We start from the raw sequence: 13,141 nt of genomic DNA, 5'->3' as shown, positions 1-13,141 counted from the left end.
TGTGTGGAAAGACTAAGAAATTACATTAAGAGATTATTACTAAGAGATACATTGTCGACTTTGTTGAAACTTACAAAGTTGTTGGTTTTTCCATAAACACACTGGAACACCTGCTCTTTCCATGACACTGACCAGGTGAATCCAGGTGAAAGCTATGTTCCCTTATTGATGTCACCTGTTAAATTCACTTCAATCATTGTAGATGAAGGGGAGGAGACTGGTTAAAGAAGGATTTTTAAGCCTTGAGACAATTGAGACATGGATTGTGTATGTGTGCCGTTCAGAGGGTGAATGGGCAAGACAAAATACTGCAGTGCCTTTGAACGGGGTATGGTAGTAGGTGTCAGGCGCACCGGTTTGAGTGTGTCAAGAACTACAACGCTGCTGGGTTTTTCACGCTCAACCATTTCCCGTGTTTATCAAGAATGGTATACCAACCAAAGGACATCCAGACATCTTGACACAACTGTGGAAAGCATTGTAGTCAACATGGGCCATAATCCCTGTGGAACGCTTTTGACAACTTGTAGTCCATGCCCCGACGAATTGCGGCTATTCTGAGGGCAAAAGGGGGTGAACAAAATATTAGGAATGTGTTCCTAATGTTTTGTACACTCAGTGTATGTGTATTTGCTGGATAACATTTCATGTTTTAGGGCAGTCTGCTGAATGTGTTTGGACCTAACATTTTAGTGCCTGCAACGTTCTATATGGCTTACTATCAGTTTGTCAGAAGATGGAGTAAATGGGACATCCTGATCCAAATATAGTCTCCTCTTCCCCTCTACCAGTGCTGTGATCTGGGCTACCACGCCAGCCTCAACCGGGCCCTGAGGACCTACCTGTCAGCGGAGTACAACCTGGAGACGAGTCGCCACGAGGGCCTGGACATCATCGAGAACGCAGTGGACAGCCTGGACCCCCGCAGCGACCGCCAGCGCTTCATGGAGTTGTACCCCACTGCCTTCTGCCCGCCCATCAAGTTTGAGTTCCAGCCCCACATGGGCGACGAGGTGAGACACGGAGTTCATTTGTCTATCCATCTAATCATTCATTCATCCATTATTGTAGTGAAAGTTAGTGCTTTGTCCAAATGGTTGAAAGACCTCAGTTTGTTTACGAGAACCAATGTGTTCAGTCCTATAATGCTGTACAGTGTGGAATTTAATTTGATTAAAATGTCTTGTACTAAATGAGCCCTGGTTTTGCCGGCTTAATTGCATAACTTTACTGTGTCTAAGCCGGCAGAGCAGGTTTTTATAGGCCGAAGCCAATGACAAGCATGCCTCATTTCTCAGCCTTAAGTTGAGTAGAATATATTTTAATTTACTGTGGAGTCGTTGGCTCTGGGTTCCCTGATATCATGTCTGTTTACAAACTATTGTTCTGCAGCTGTCTGGATTCAGATATGGGTCAGTGGACACCATTGTGGTTTGTGGCGTAGTTTAAACTGATTTTATTTTTAGGTTAAAGATTAAATGAGCCCTCTGTCTGACGGCGGTGATGAAGTGACTTCCTGTTCAGTGATGATGCATTTCCTCTTCTTGTCCAGGTGTGTCAGATCGCGATGCAGCCTCCGGTGAACGGAGAGCTAATGCTGAGGTTCCAGCAGCTACAGTCCCGCCTGGCCACTTTGAACATTGAGAACGAGGAGGTAAGAGGGAGCCGAGCTCTGACATACCTTAGTCCTATTTAGTCGGCCATGCAACAGAAAAAGTGGAAAACGCAAAAGAAATAGGAAAACGCAAATGAGTGTTGGTTATTGGACCAATTAGTCCTTAAGTTCAAGTTCAGTCCTCCCTGTTTTAGTCCTTTTAAAAAAAAAAATATTTGGAGCTTAATGAACACAACTGTTTGGGTCCATTGTGGTCGCATGTTGGGAAGGAATTAAAATGCTGTATGAAAAGTTAACTTAAGTCAGAAGTCAGCCAAGGAGAGTTGATGGCTTAAATCATTTAGAAATCGAAGTTGGAATAATTACCATACAACAAAAACCTCTCCTACCCTGCAGGCAGCCTTCAGAACCACACAGAGAGGTCGTCTCCCTCGCTCCCAATGGTGGAAAAAATCACTGTCTCTCTCTCACTCTCTCTCACACACACACACAGACACGATATATATTCTATTTGCACACTCTGTCCCCCCACCTCTCGGTTTTGACATTGGCGATACATCCCCGGCTGTAACATTTTAATCGGACTCGGGCTGGCTGGCATGCCTGAGTGCTTGCTAAGTAAAAAGCCAACTGGAAGGAAATGACTGTGTATGTCTGCTGCTGCGGTGTTAGGGAGTGCAATCACGTCCATCAGTCTGGCTTCTTGTGTCTCACATCTGACATGCTATCTCCACTCCCTCGTCTCGTCTCACATCCGTGCACACAGCCTTCTCTCTTTTATATCACAAAGAAAGAAGGACTTAGGAATGAATGCTTGTCAATGTGTCAGTCAGCTTCCGCTGCTTCAAGAGATTTCAGACTGGTTTGATTATACAACTAAATGAAGTTTATAGATATGCGTTTTTGTCAGATGATGCATGAAATGTCTGCAAGATCTCAGTATCTTTTTTACCTTTACATTGTAGTCTAGGACTGTATGTTTGTGGTTTGAGTGGTGTGTTTCATACTGGGCTACAAGGCTCAGGCTATCATACTGGGTGTGTAATGTATTTCTGGACGGGGAGCTGTTGTTGACGCCTAAGCCCAGCTGGTGCTTTCACACTGGCTGTATGTAGTCAGTGCAGGCAGGACCCCTCTGTGTGGAGTGTCGTGAAAAACCATAGTGCTACATGCCCTTGTCTGCCTGGATGAAATGAATGTCCCACGCAGGTCAGGATGGGGAACCACTGCTCTGTGTCCAGCCCACCAGAGGGCCTCTCTTTCTTGGCATGGTTTGTAATTGAAAAGGCCTTTCCAGGGGCTGTCAAGACACTGAAGCAGAACTGTACACACATTGGCTGTTTCAAACGTTCCAAGCTGTCAAATCCTTGCTTCATCCGTCCATGTTTTCTCAATAGCTATCCAAGCTCATTGGAGGAGGTCTGAGGGAGGGACCTTGGATCCTCTCCTCCAATACGCTTTGATAGGAATTGAGGAAACTAGGACAGAGGAGGCAAGGATTTGACTGACCAAGATCTGTTCCAGCCAGGAAGTGAAAAGCTGGAATTTGTTTTTGTTTTCTGGTATCAGTTGACATGCAGCTGTTTCCTCGACCCTTGACTCCATGAACGGGAGAAAGAAAACATGGATAAAATGATTTATTAACATCAGAGAAGGAAGCCTCTGGAAGCTACTCACCATGGGATGGCCCATTGTGGTTCTCCGGTCTGGTCTGGGTGTATATATGCAGACATTTTTGCAGAAATTATGGAATATGTTCTGCTGTGTTGGTTAAACCTCTACTTCTCTCAGAGGACAGAGTTGTGTTCATTACAGTTCCTTCGCCATTCAACGTGGGTATTTCTCAGAGCTACAGTGAGGGAAAAAAGTATTTGATCCCCTGCTGATGTTGTACGTTTGCCCACTGACAAAGAAATGATCAGTCTATAATTTTAATGGTAGGTTTATTTGAACAGTGAGAGACAGAATAACAACAAATCCAGAAAAACGCATGTCAAAAATGTTATAAATTGATTTGCATTTTAATGAAGGAAATAAGTATTTGACCCCCTCTCAATCAGAAAGATTTCTGGCTCCCAGGTGTCTTTTATACAGGTAACGAGCTGAGATTAGGAGCACACTCTTAAAGGGAGTGCTCCTAATCTCAGCTTGTTACCTCTATAAAATACACCTGTCCACAGAAGCAATCAATTAATCAGATTCCAAACTCTCCACCATGGCCAAGACCAAAGAGCTCTCCAAGGATGTCAGGGACAAGATTGTAGACCTACACAAGGCTGGAATGGGCTACAAGACCATTGCCAAGCAGCTTGGTGAGAAGGTGACAACAGAAGAAACACAAAAGACTGTCAATCTCCCTCGGCCTGGGGCTCCATGCAAGATCTCACCTTGTGGAGTTGCAATGATCATGAGAACGGTGAGGAATCAACCCAGAACTACACGGGAGGATCTTGTCAATGATCTCAATGCAGCTGGGACCATAGTCACCAAGAAAACAATTGGTAACACACTACGCCGTGAAGGACTGAAATCCTGCAGCGCCCGCAAGGTCCCCCTGCTCCAGAAAGCACAGATACAGGTCCGTCTGAAGTTTGCCAATGAACATCTGAATGATTCAGAGGAGAACTGGGTGAAAGTGTTGTGGTCAGATGAGACCAAAATCTAGCTCTTTGGCATCAACTCAACTCGCCGTGTTTGGAGGAGGAGGAATGCTGCCTATGACCCCAAGAACACCATCCCCACCGTCAAACATGGAGGTGGAAAAATTATGCTTTGGGGGTGTTTTTCTGCTAAGGGGACAGGACAACTTCACCGCATCAAAGGGACAATGGACAGGCCATGTACCGTCAAATCTTGGGTGAGAACCTCCTTCCCTCAGCCAGGGCATTGAAAATGGGTCGTGGATGGGTATTCCAGCATGACAATGACCCAAAACACACAGCCAAGGCAACAAAGGAGTGGCTCAAGAAGAAGCACATTAAGTCCCTGGAGTGGCCTAGCCAGTCTCCAGACCTTAATCCCATAGAAAATCTGTGGAGGGAGCTGAAGGTTCGAGTTGCCAAACGACAGCCTCGAAACCTTAATGACTTGGAGAAGATCTGCAAAGAGGAGTGGAACAAAATCCCTCCTGAGATGTGTGCAAACCTGGTGGCCAACTACAAGAAACGTCTGACCTCTGTGATTGCCAACAAGGGTTTTGCCACCAAGTACTAAGTCATGTTTTGCAGAGGGGTCAAATACTTATTTCCCTCATTAAAATGCAAATCAATGTATAACATTTTTGACATTATTTTGTTGTTATTCTGTCTCACTGTTCAAATAAACCTACCATTAAAATTATAGACTGATCATGTCTTTGTCGGTGGGCAAACGTACAAAATCAGCAGGGGATCAAATACTTTTTCCCTCACTGTAGCTATTAATCCAGTCATATAAATTCCTTTTGCATCTGATATTTGGATGAAACACCGCTTTAGACAGATACAGATGGCGTCGCTTTTCTCCTCTCTCTCTCTCTCTCGCTAGATGTGTACTGAACTTAATGGATATTCTCCAGGCGTTTTGCACAAACCCTGGCAATCCCATACGGTCTCCTTTGTAGGGAGCCAGTGTTTGTTTTTCCACAGATAAACCTCAGGGTGGCACATCAAAGCCTGGGAGATGTGTGTTCAGTGTTAACTTAGTGTTGGCCAGCCGCAGCCCTGACTCACTGATCCTGCTACTTACCACAGGCCCTGATGGATAGAAGTCCTGCTACTCACCACAGGCCCTGATGGATAGAAGTCCTGCTACTCACCACAGGCCCTGATGGATAGAAGTCCTGCTACTCACCACAGGCCCTGATGGATAGAAGTCCTGCTACTCACCACAGGCCCTGATGGATAGAAGTCCTGCTACTCACCACAGGCCCTGATGGATAGAAGTCCTGCTACTCACCACAGGCCCTGATGGATAGAAGTCCTGCTACTCGCCAGACAAGGAGATGTGGTAGTTGTGAAGTCACTTGTCAGGCTGACCATGGTCCTTTGTAGCTCAGTTGGTAGAGCATGGCGCTTGTAATGCTAGGGTAGTGGGTTCGATCCCCGGGACCACCCATACGTAAAATGTATGCTCTCAGGGGCCTCCCGAGTGGCGCAGCGGTCTAAGGCACTGCATCACAGTGCTTGAGGCGTCACTACAGACCCGGGTTCGATCCCAGGCTGTGTCACAACCGGCCGTGACCGGGAGTCCCATAGGGCGGCGCACAATTGGCCCAGCATCGTCCGGGTTAGGGGAGGGTTTGGCCGGTGGGGCTTTACTTGGCTCATCGCGCTCTAGCGACTCCTTGTGGCGTGCCGGGCGCTTGCAGGCTCACTTCAGTCGTCAGTTGAACAGTGTTTCCTCCGACACAATGGTGTGCGGCTGACTTAGAGTTAAGCGGGCGGGTGTTAAGAAGCGCGGTTTGGCGGGTCATGTTTCGGAGGACGCATGAATCGACCTTCACCTCTCCCGAGCCCGTTGAGGAGTTGCAGCGATGAGACAAGATCGTAATTGTATCGCAATTGGATATCACGAAGTTGGGTAGAAAAAGGGGGTTCAAAATAAAAAATATAAATAAAATGTATGCTCATGATTGTAAGTCGCTTTGGATAAAAGTGTCTGCTAAATGGCATTTATTATTATTATTATTATATTCAACCCCAGAGTTCAGAAGCCAAATACACCATGAAGATGCAGACCCTAAATGTCAAGAAGGTCTGTAGTTCTAGAATCAAGGTGATAAGAAATGTCTATATTCCATATATCTTGCTCCTAATGGCCTTGTAGTCTCAGGCTGCCCCAGCAGCCACCGGGATCACCTCCAGGCCTCCTGCTCTAATCCTGCTGGGCACCAATGGGCATATCCCAGTGAGCGTCTCTATCTAAAAGCCCTGCTGTAATTGAGCATAGCAGTCAACACTGGTAACTAGTAGTCTGCTGAATAATAGAGGGACTTTCAACAGCTTTGTAGCTGGGAGCAATTCTCTCGCATGCGTGGGTCCTCTCCATACTGTGACAGCTGGGCCCCTTGGCCTCCGCAGGCCCACCCGGGAGAGGCTGGGGAAAGAGGGGGCTCACCTCTTACCCAGGAGTTTGTTAGGAAAGGTACTTCCGTGTCAAGGGCACAGAGATGATGGAACCCATGGGCTGGTCCTAAACAGTGCAACTCTAGACCCGTATTCACAAGGCATCTCATAGTAGGAGTGCTAAAATAGGAAGACCCAGGTCTTTTGGGTCCTATCAAAGCAGAATGTTGATCAATCCTGTCAAGCAAAAGGAAGTGAATTTTAAGCACCCTCATTCCACTCAGTATTATCACTCCTCATCTGAAACTTTCAAATGATCCAGTTCTCTTTAGTAATTGAAGGTAGTACTATAGTAGCGATGTTCTAAATCACCAAACAAACTTTTCAGGTTGTCTTTAATTTGAAACGTCTAAGTTTAATCGCCTGCCAATCCTCCATTTCTTCTTGTACACTGTCATTCTCCCTGTCCTGACCTATAGTGTTGTAGTCTAGTACTGTACTGTATGTTTGTGGTTTGAGTGGTGTGTTTCATACTGGGCTACAAGGCTCAGGGTATAACACTGGGTGTGGAATGTATTTCTGGACGGGGAGCTGTTGTTGACGCCTAAGCCCAGCTGGTGCTTTCACACTGGCTGTATGTAGTCAGTGCAGGCAGGACCCCTCTGTGTGGAGGGTCGTGAAAAGCCATGGTGCTGCATGCCCTTGTCTGCCTGGATGAAACGGATGCTCCACACAGGTCAGGACGGGGAACCACTGCTCACCAGATGGCCTCTCTTTCTTGGCATGGTGTGTCATTTCTGGTTTTTGCTTAACATAGCGACGAATGACAGTGTGACTTGGCATGCTTTCTTGGCATGATGTCATTTCTGTTTTTTGCTCCACATAGCAACGAATGACAGTGGAACTACAGCCGCTGTGTGTGTGTGTGTGTGTGTGTGTGTGTGTGCGCACACGCAGAATCAGTCATGTGATCCGTCACCGTAACAACACACAGATGAAAGGGTAGTTGAAGAAAGAGAGCCTTGGGTTCCTTCATTCCACCCTGTTTTTCTCAGGTGCTTCAAAGGTTGAATGAGTCATGGGTCAGACAATTAGAAAGACAAGCTATAATCTGTTCCTGTCTCTGTGTATAGTAGCTACATGTGGAACCAATGTTGTTCTCCCATTAGAGGTCATGGTCTTCATTAATGATTTATTGAATGAAAGAACACTCCCTTTGACTATGGTATGCTCGAGTCTGACTTTGAGATTGAGATTAATGGCGTATTCAAGCCACCCCCCCTTGAGATATTTCTCATTCAAGCGCTCACAGCTCGACTAGTTACTAGCTCGCCTATCAGAGGTACATGCCTTCTGACTTTGATGGTCACACGCCTTAACCTCCCTGTCAGAGTTCTGTGTTGTATGCAGAGTGGCGCTTTCTGCTAGAGATGGTGGTTAGGCTGTTTCTGTTCTGTGCGAGTTGGCCTCTCTCTCTCTTGCTCTCTCTCTCGCTCTCCTTCTTTCTCTCTCTCTCTCTCTCTTGCTCTCTCTCTCGCTCTCCTTCTTTCTCTCTCTCCCCCTTTCACTCTCACTCTCCTCGCTCTCTCTGCATCTTTTCTGTGTCAATGACTCACGCTGACACACTCGACAGTCAGTCTTGGGTTCTGGCAGGTATCTTTCAACCACTTCATCAGGTGAACACATGCTCTCTGACATCATGTGAGCCCTCAGCATGCAACACCATCATTTCCATCCTGTCTATCTACCTCCTAACTCTCTAAGTCTCTCTCTCTCTCTTTCATCTCTCTCCTTCGATCCTTCTCCCCCAAATGTATCACATCAGGGCATCAGTGAAATGGGAGTATTTTCAGGGGCCAAAACGTCTCTGAGTGAGACCTTTTTGAACACTTTGAAGGTGGGAACAGTTTGTTCGCAAACTGGAAATAAGTATATTTTTGACTTAGTCACGGTTACTGTCAGTCTCTAGTGGAATCTTGCATTGTGGTGTCCTCCCTCCTCTGTTGTAAGTGATGGGATATGCTTGGCCAAGCCCTGACGTTTACAAGCTCTTGGAAAAGCACTCGCTGACAGTGAAGTGGCGGTTATGGAAATAAGAATTAAAAGTCTGGGACTGAGTTCCATTCCTCCCTACCTTCCTTCCTTCCAGCTCTATTCTATCGGAGTGCATGCAAATTGATTGCCCTGGTCTGGAGTCATGCTCAAGGACTGAGGCATTTGTCATGCTGCGTGAGAGGCTGTCAGAAAGCCATGAATTTCTCACATTACTTTCACATGGGATAGAAAGTGATAAGAGGGGGATCATGGTATAAGTTATTTCAATTGGTTACAATGGTGGTACCAACCATGCTGTACTCTGATAGCACTCAGACTTGGCTACCATTGGGTAGTGTTGGTAGGTATATACAGTTAGATAAAACATATTGACTAACTGCATTGTAGTAACACAATAACTCTCTCCATCTCTCCATAACTTCTGCAACTCACTCAAGTACCCTCCTCAGCCAGTGCCTATAGTTTAGGGGTCATAAACTCTGTCTCTTGGATCTTTGGTCAGTGGTCGTTACTAGGCACTGGTCCTTCAAACGGAAATGGGTACTTGATTGAGTGCTTGAGGGAAAACAAACTACAGTTTAATGTGTTTACACCTGTGGCACTGTAAACCTGTAGTAAAGTTGCGGTCCTCTCTTGTGTTCTGTCCAGATCAAGAAGACGTCGGAGGCCACCCTGACTACCATCCAGGATATGGTGACCATCGAAGACTACGACGTGTCCGAGTGTTTCCACCATAGCCGCTCCACCGAGTCGGTCAAATCCACTGTGTCGGAGACCTACCTCAGCAAGCCCAGCATCGCCAAGCGGAGGGCCAACCAGCAGGAGACAGAGCAGTTCTACTTCATGGTGAGTAGAGCGCCCCCTAATGGTAACCTCTGAGTTATGACTGTATAGAACTGGGCAGGGTCATATTCATTGAACACAGTAGCAATATGTAGCAAAATGTTTGCAATAGAAAGCAACATAAATGTTCTGTAAGTTGTGCTGACTTTAAATTCAGACTGACAGTCACTATAGAAATTGCTATGGAAATATTAATACATTGGATTTTGACTACTTTGGATCGTTGTGATCCATGGTGGTGTGGTAGTAGTTGTAATGTATCTTAGCAATAGAGCATGTGACAAAAATATGTGCATACTGTGCTTGTTTTTCTAGTGATTAATTTTTTTAGCTTTATAATGTTGCGTATCTTATGTATTCCCTCTCTGGGCAATTTAACTCTGACACAAAGCTCTTCAAAAATATATCTCTTTGTTCTTCTGTCCTCCTGGCCGTCTAAAGATGGATATAAAGCTTTTAAAAAAACGTTATTTGTCGTTGTGTCCTTTGCCCTTGGCTGCCTTATCAGAGATTGGTGTCTTAAGGGCAGGCAACGCTCACTTGGCTCATCAGCTCTAGTAATTACTCTGAATTCTCCACAGAAATTCCGGGAGTTTCTGGAGGGCAGCAATCTCATCTCCAAACTGCAGGCCAAGCACGACCTGCTGAAGAGGACTCTGGGAGAAGGTAAGGGATCAGAGACCCCCAATGTCCTGGCCTACTTCATCTCTGTCTGTCTGTCTGTCCCCTCTGTCCCCTCTCTGTCGGTCTGTCCCCTCTCTGTCGGTCTGTCCCCTCTCTGTCTGTCTGTCCCCTCTCTGTCTGTCTGTCCCCTCTCTGTCTGTCTGTCCCCTCTCTGTCTGTCTGTCCCCTCTCTGTCTGTCTGTCTGTCTGTGTCCCCTCTGTCTGTCTGTCTGTCTGTGTCCCCTCTGTCTGTCTGTCTGTCTGTCCCCCTTCTGTCTGTCTGTGTCCCCTCTGTCTGTCCCCTCTGTCTGTCTATCCCCTCTCTGTCTGTCTATCCCCTCTCTGTCTGTCTGTCCCCCTTCTGTCTGTCTGTGTCCCCTCTGTCTGTCCCCTCTGTCTGTCTGTATGTCTGTCCCCTCTGTCTGTCTGTATGTCTGTCCCCTCTGTCTGTCTGTCCCCTCTCTGTCCCCTCTCTGTCTGTCTGTCCCCTCTCTGTCTGTCTGTGTCCCCTCTGTCTGTCTGTCCCCTCTGTCTGTCCGTCTGTCTGTCTGTCGGTCGTTCCACCATCCAGACAGGAGGGAAATGACTGGGCTTAGTTTGGCTGAGTTGTGAACTAAGTAGGTTTCCATATGTATTAAACAGTAAACTGACTGAACGTCTTGGCTATTGTCTGTGGCCAGTGGGCTGGGGTTTGTAAAGGAACTCATGGTTAAATGAAAGGGAAAGATTGCATGCACTTTCTGAATGAAATGCTGTGCTTTAGAACTCAGCTAATTAGAAACAGGTAAAAACATACTAGGTTGATTCTAAAATTGTCCATTTCAATCTCCTCTCGATGTGGTAACATTTCCATTGTGCTACTTTCTCCATCGGGCCTCACTACTGAGAAATAATCTCAGCATTAGCGAGCCAAGTCAGAGCTAAAGGGATTGTGCCGTTGTATTATCCATCTTAGAGATTGATTAGTGGTTAGCGTAATGGCCCGGCAGCATCAGCGCATATTACTATTATGGCTGGGGTCCCTGTGTTCTACATTGGTGGTATATCTCCTCAAGGCCTTTGACTAAGCTTCTGTCAACACTGAACTGCTGCTCCTGGTCCTGATAGCAACAAATAAAGGCTGCTCTCGGGGTGTTCTCAATCAGTCAGTCTCAGTCAATCTGTTGACTATACAGGGAGTTGAGATAGAGAATTGGTACTTTGATTGTATTGAGCCAAGGGATCCTGCGTTCTATAAAGCTTTCAAATATGTGTGTTACTGTGCGTGAGTCATTATGCGTCATTGTCTTTTATTTTATTTTATTTTATTTTATTTTATTTTATTTTATTTGAACCCATGGTTGGAGGACCTGGTGGAAAACATAAAAATTCAATATACATACATATAGCTTCTTCCTATTTTTACTGGACTCCCAAGTGCATCGTCAAATCGACCAATCCCTCTAATCTTAATTCCACCCCTCAGATGTCCACAGACTAATCCATCTTTTACCTGTATATTACCAATTTACTATTTCCTTTTGCAATACATCCTTCTATTTTACTGTAATGTCTCACGACGGACTTCAACCTCTCTATTTGTACCATTTTTACTGAGATTGCCCTAAAAATACATACTCTTTACCTAAGAGTATAATAATATGAGGCCAGAGGTTGTGGGCAGATGGCAGGGCTGCATTATGCTTTACTGAGCGTGTGCACAAAGCTCTGCAGGGTCCTCAGGGACAGGTCCCATGTCTCATCTCTCTTTCCCTTTCTCCCCTCTGTCTCCACAGGTCACAGAGGGGACTATATGACCACAAGGTAAGACACTACCACTCTCTCTCATACACAAACCTCTTAGGTTTTAATAAGACCCTTTCTGTCTATATCTAGTTGTCCGAATTCAGTTCTTTAAAAACCTTCCCCAAAAGTCATTGTACTTTCCATTGCGAACACTATCTCTCTTTATCCTCCTACAGTCAAATTTCCAACAACGTCTAGACACATTTCCACTGGTTTGTAAAGAAAATAAAAGTTTGCCATGTGAAAAGTTCTCCCTTATCACTATGTGCACAGGAAAATTATCCCTACTGTACTTTAGCTGTTATCAAACTCCTGACCTTGGAGAGATGCGGAGTGGAGAGAGCAGATGTTACTGCTCTGGACACCCCTGGGATTTAATTTGCCATATGCCTAGCATGGCAATGATTCTGAATCTCTTCCCCCCCTTTTGAATTCTCTCAGATAGCAAAGCAATGCTCCGGAATATTTTTGACCCCCTCCTGGATTCGGTCCTATGTATAAAAATTTAAAATTGTGTTTTTTACATTGGGTAAAAGTAGAGACTCAGAGCTAGAAAATTGTATATCATACACCTCAGTTGAGAGAACAATGGGAAAGTAATTCTGCTTTGAAAGTTGATGAACTTGTAACCCCACTTTTGACAAAATGGCCCATGAATGTTTTGGTACACCTACTGGAGAGCTCTTCTTTGTCTACACCCATTCAGCATCGTTCACACCCTCTTAAGCCTTAGCCCCACCCATCTCTTTAAGAATTCACATGTGAGGCCATGTGCTAAACAGAGTGAATAAGGTAAACAAACAAAGATTTCAAGACTAAAAGTGTTGAAAGTAGTAGCAAAAATACACTTAATCTAGTCCTTGGCCAATATCCTAATCTGATTTTGGTGCAGGTCATGTTGTTCTTCACATTACCGTCTCTGGTAAACACACACTATATAAAATAAAATCAAAGTTTATATGTACAAGTGTATTTATATACACTACCGTTCAAAAGTTTGGGGTCACTTAGAAATGTCCTTGTTTTGGACAGGAAAGCAATTTTTTGTCCATTAAAATAACATCAAATTGATCAGAAATACAGTGTAGACATTGCTAATGTTGTAAATGGCTATTGTAGCTGGAAACGGCTGATT

At 45.3% G+C, this 13,141-nt stretch overlaps 1 protein-coding gene across 3 annotated transcripts in view; it reads left to right on the top strand.

Moving 5' to 3' along the window:
* Positions 1-13,141, top strand: part of LOC311137278 (SLIT-ROBO Rho GTPase-activating protein 1-like) — a gene marked incomplete at its 5' end in the record, with an annotated part of 153,124 nt that overhangs the window by 100,988 nt on the left and 38,995 nt on the right. For 2 of the 3 annotated variants that reach the window (XM_084171695.1, XM_084171694.1), the window contains 5 exons: positions 792-1,013; positions 1,553-1,654; positions 9,364-9,561; positions 10,140-10,224; positions 11,997-12,024. In XM_084171695.1, the coding sequence (XP_084027821.1) occupies positions 792-1,013; positions 1,553-1,654; positions 9,364-9,561; positions 10,140-10,224; positions 11,997-12,024 (635 nt within the window). The remainder of the gene's footprint in view (positions 1-791; positions 1,014-1,552; positions 1,655-9,363; positions 9,562-10,139; positions 10,225-11,996; positions 12,025-13,141) is intronic. The other variant, XM_084171696.1, reaches the window with a different exon arrangement.

Source organism: Coregonus lavaretus (assembly GCF_964263955.1).
Source record: "Coregonus lavaretus genome assembly, chromosome: 11".
NCBI lineage: Eukaryota > Metazoa > Chordata > Actinopteri > Salmoniformes > Salmonidae > Coregonus > Coregonus lavaretus.
Note: the sequence above shows the minus strand (reverse complement) of the source record. Positions and strands in the feature narration are given on the sequence as shown.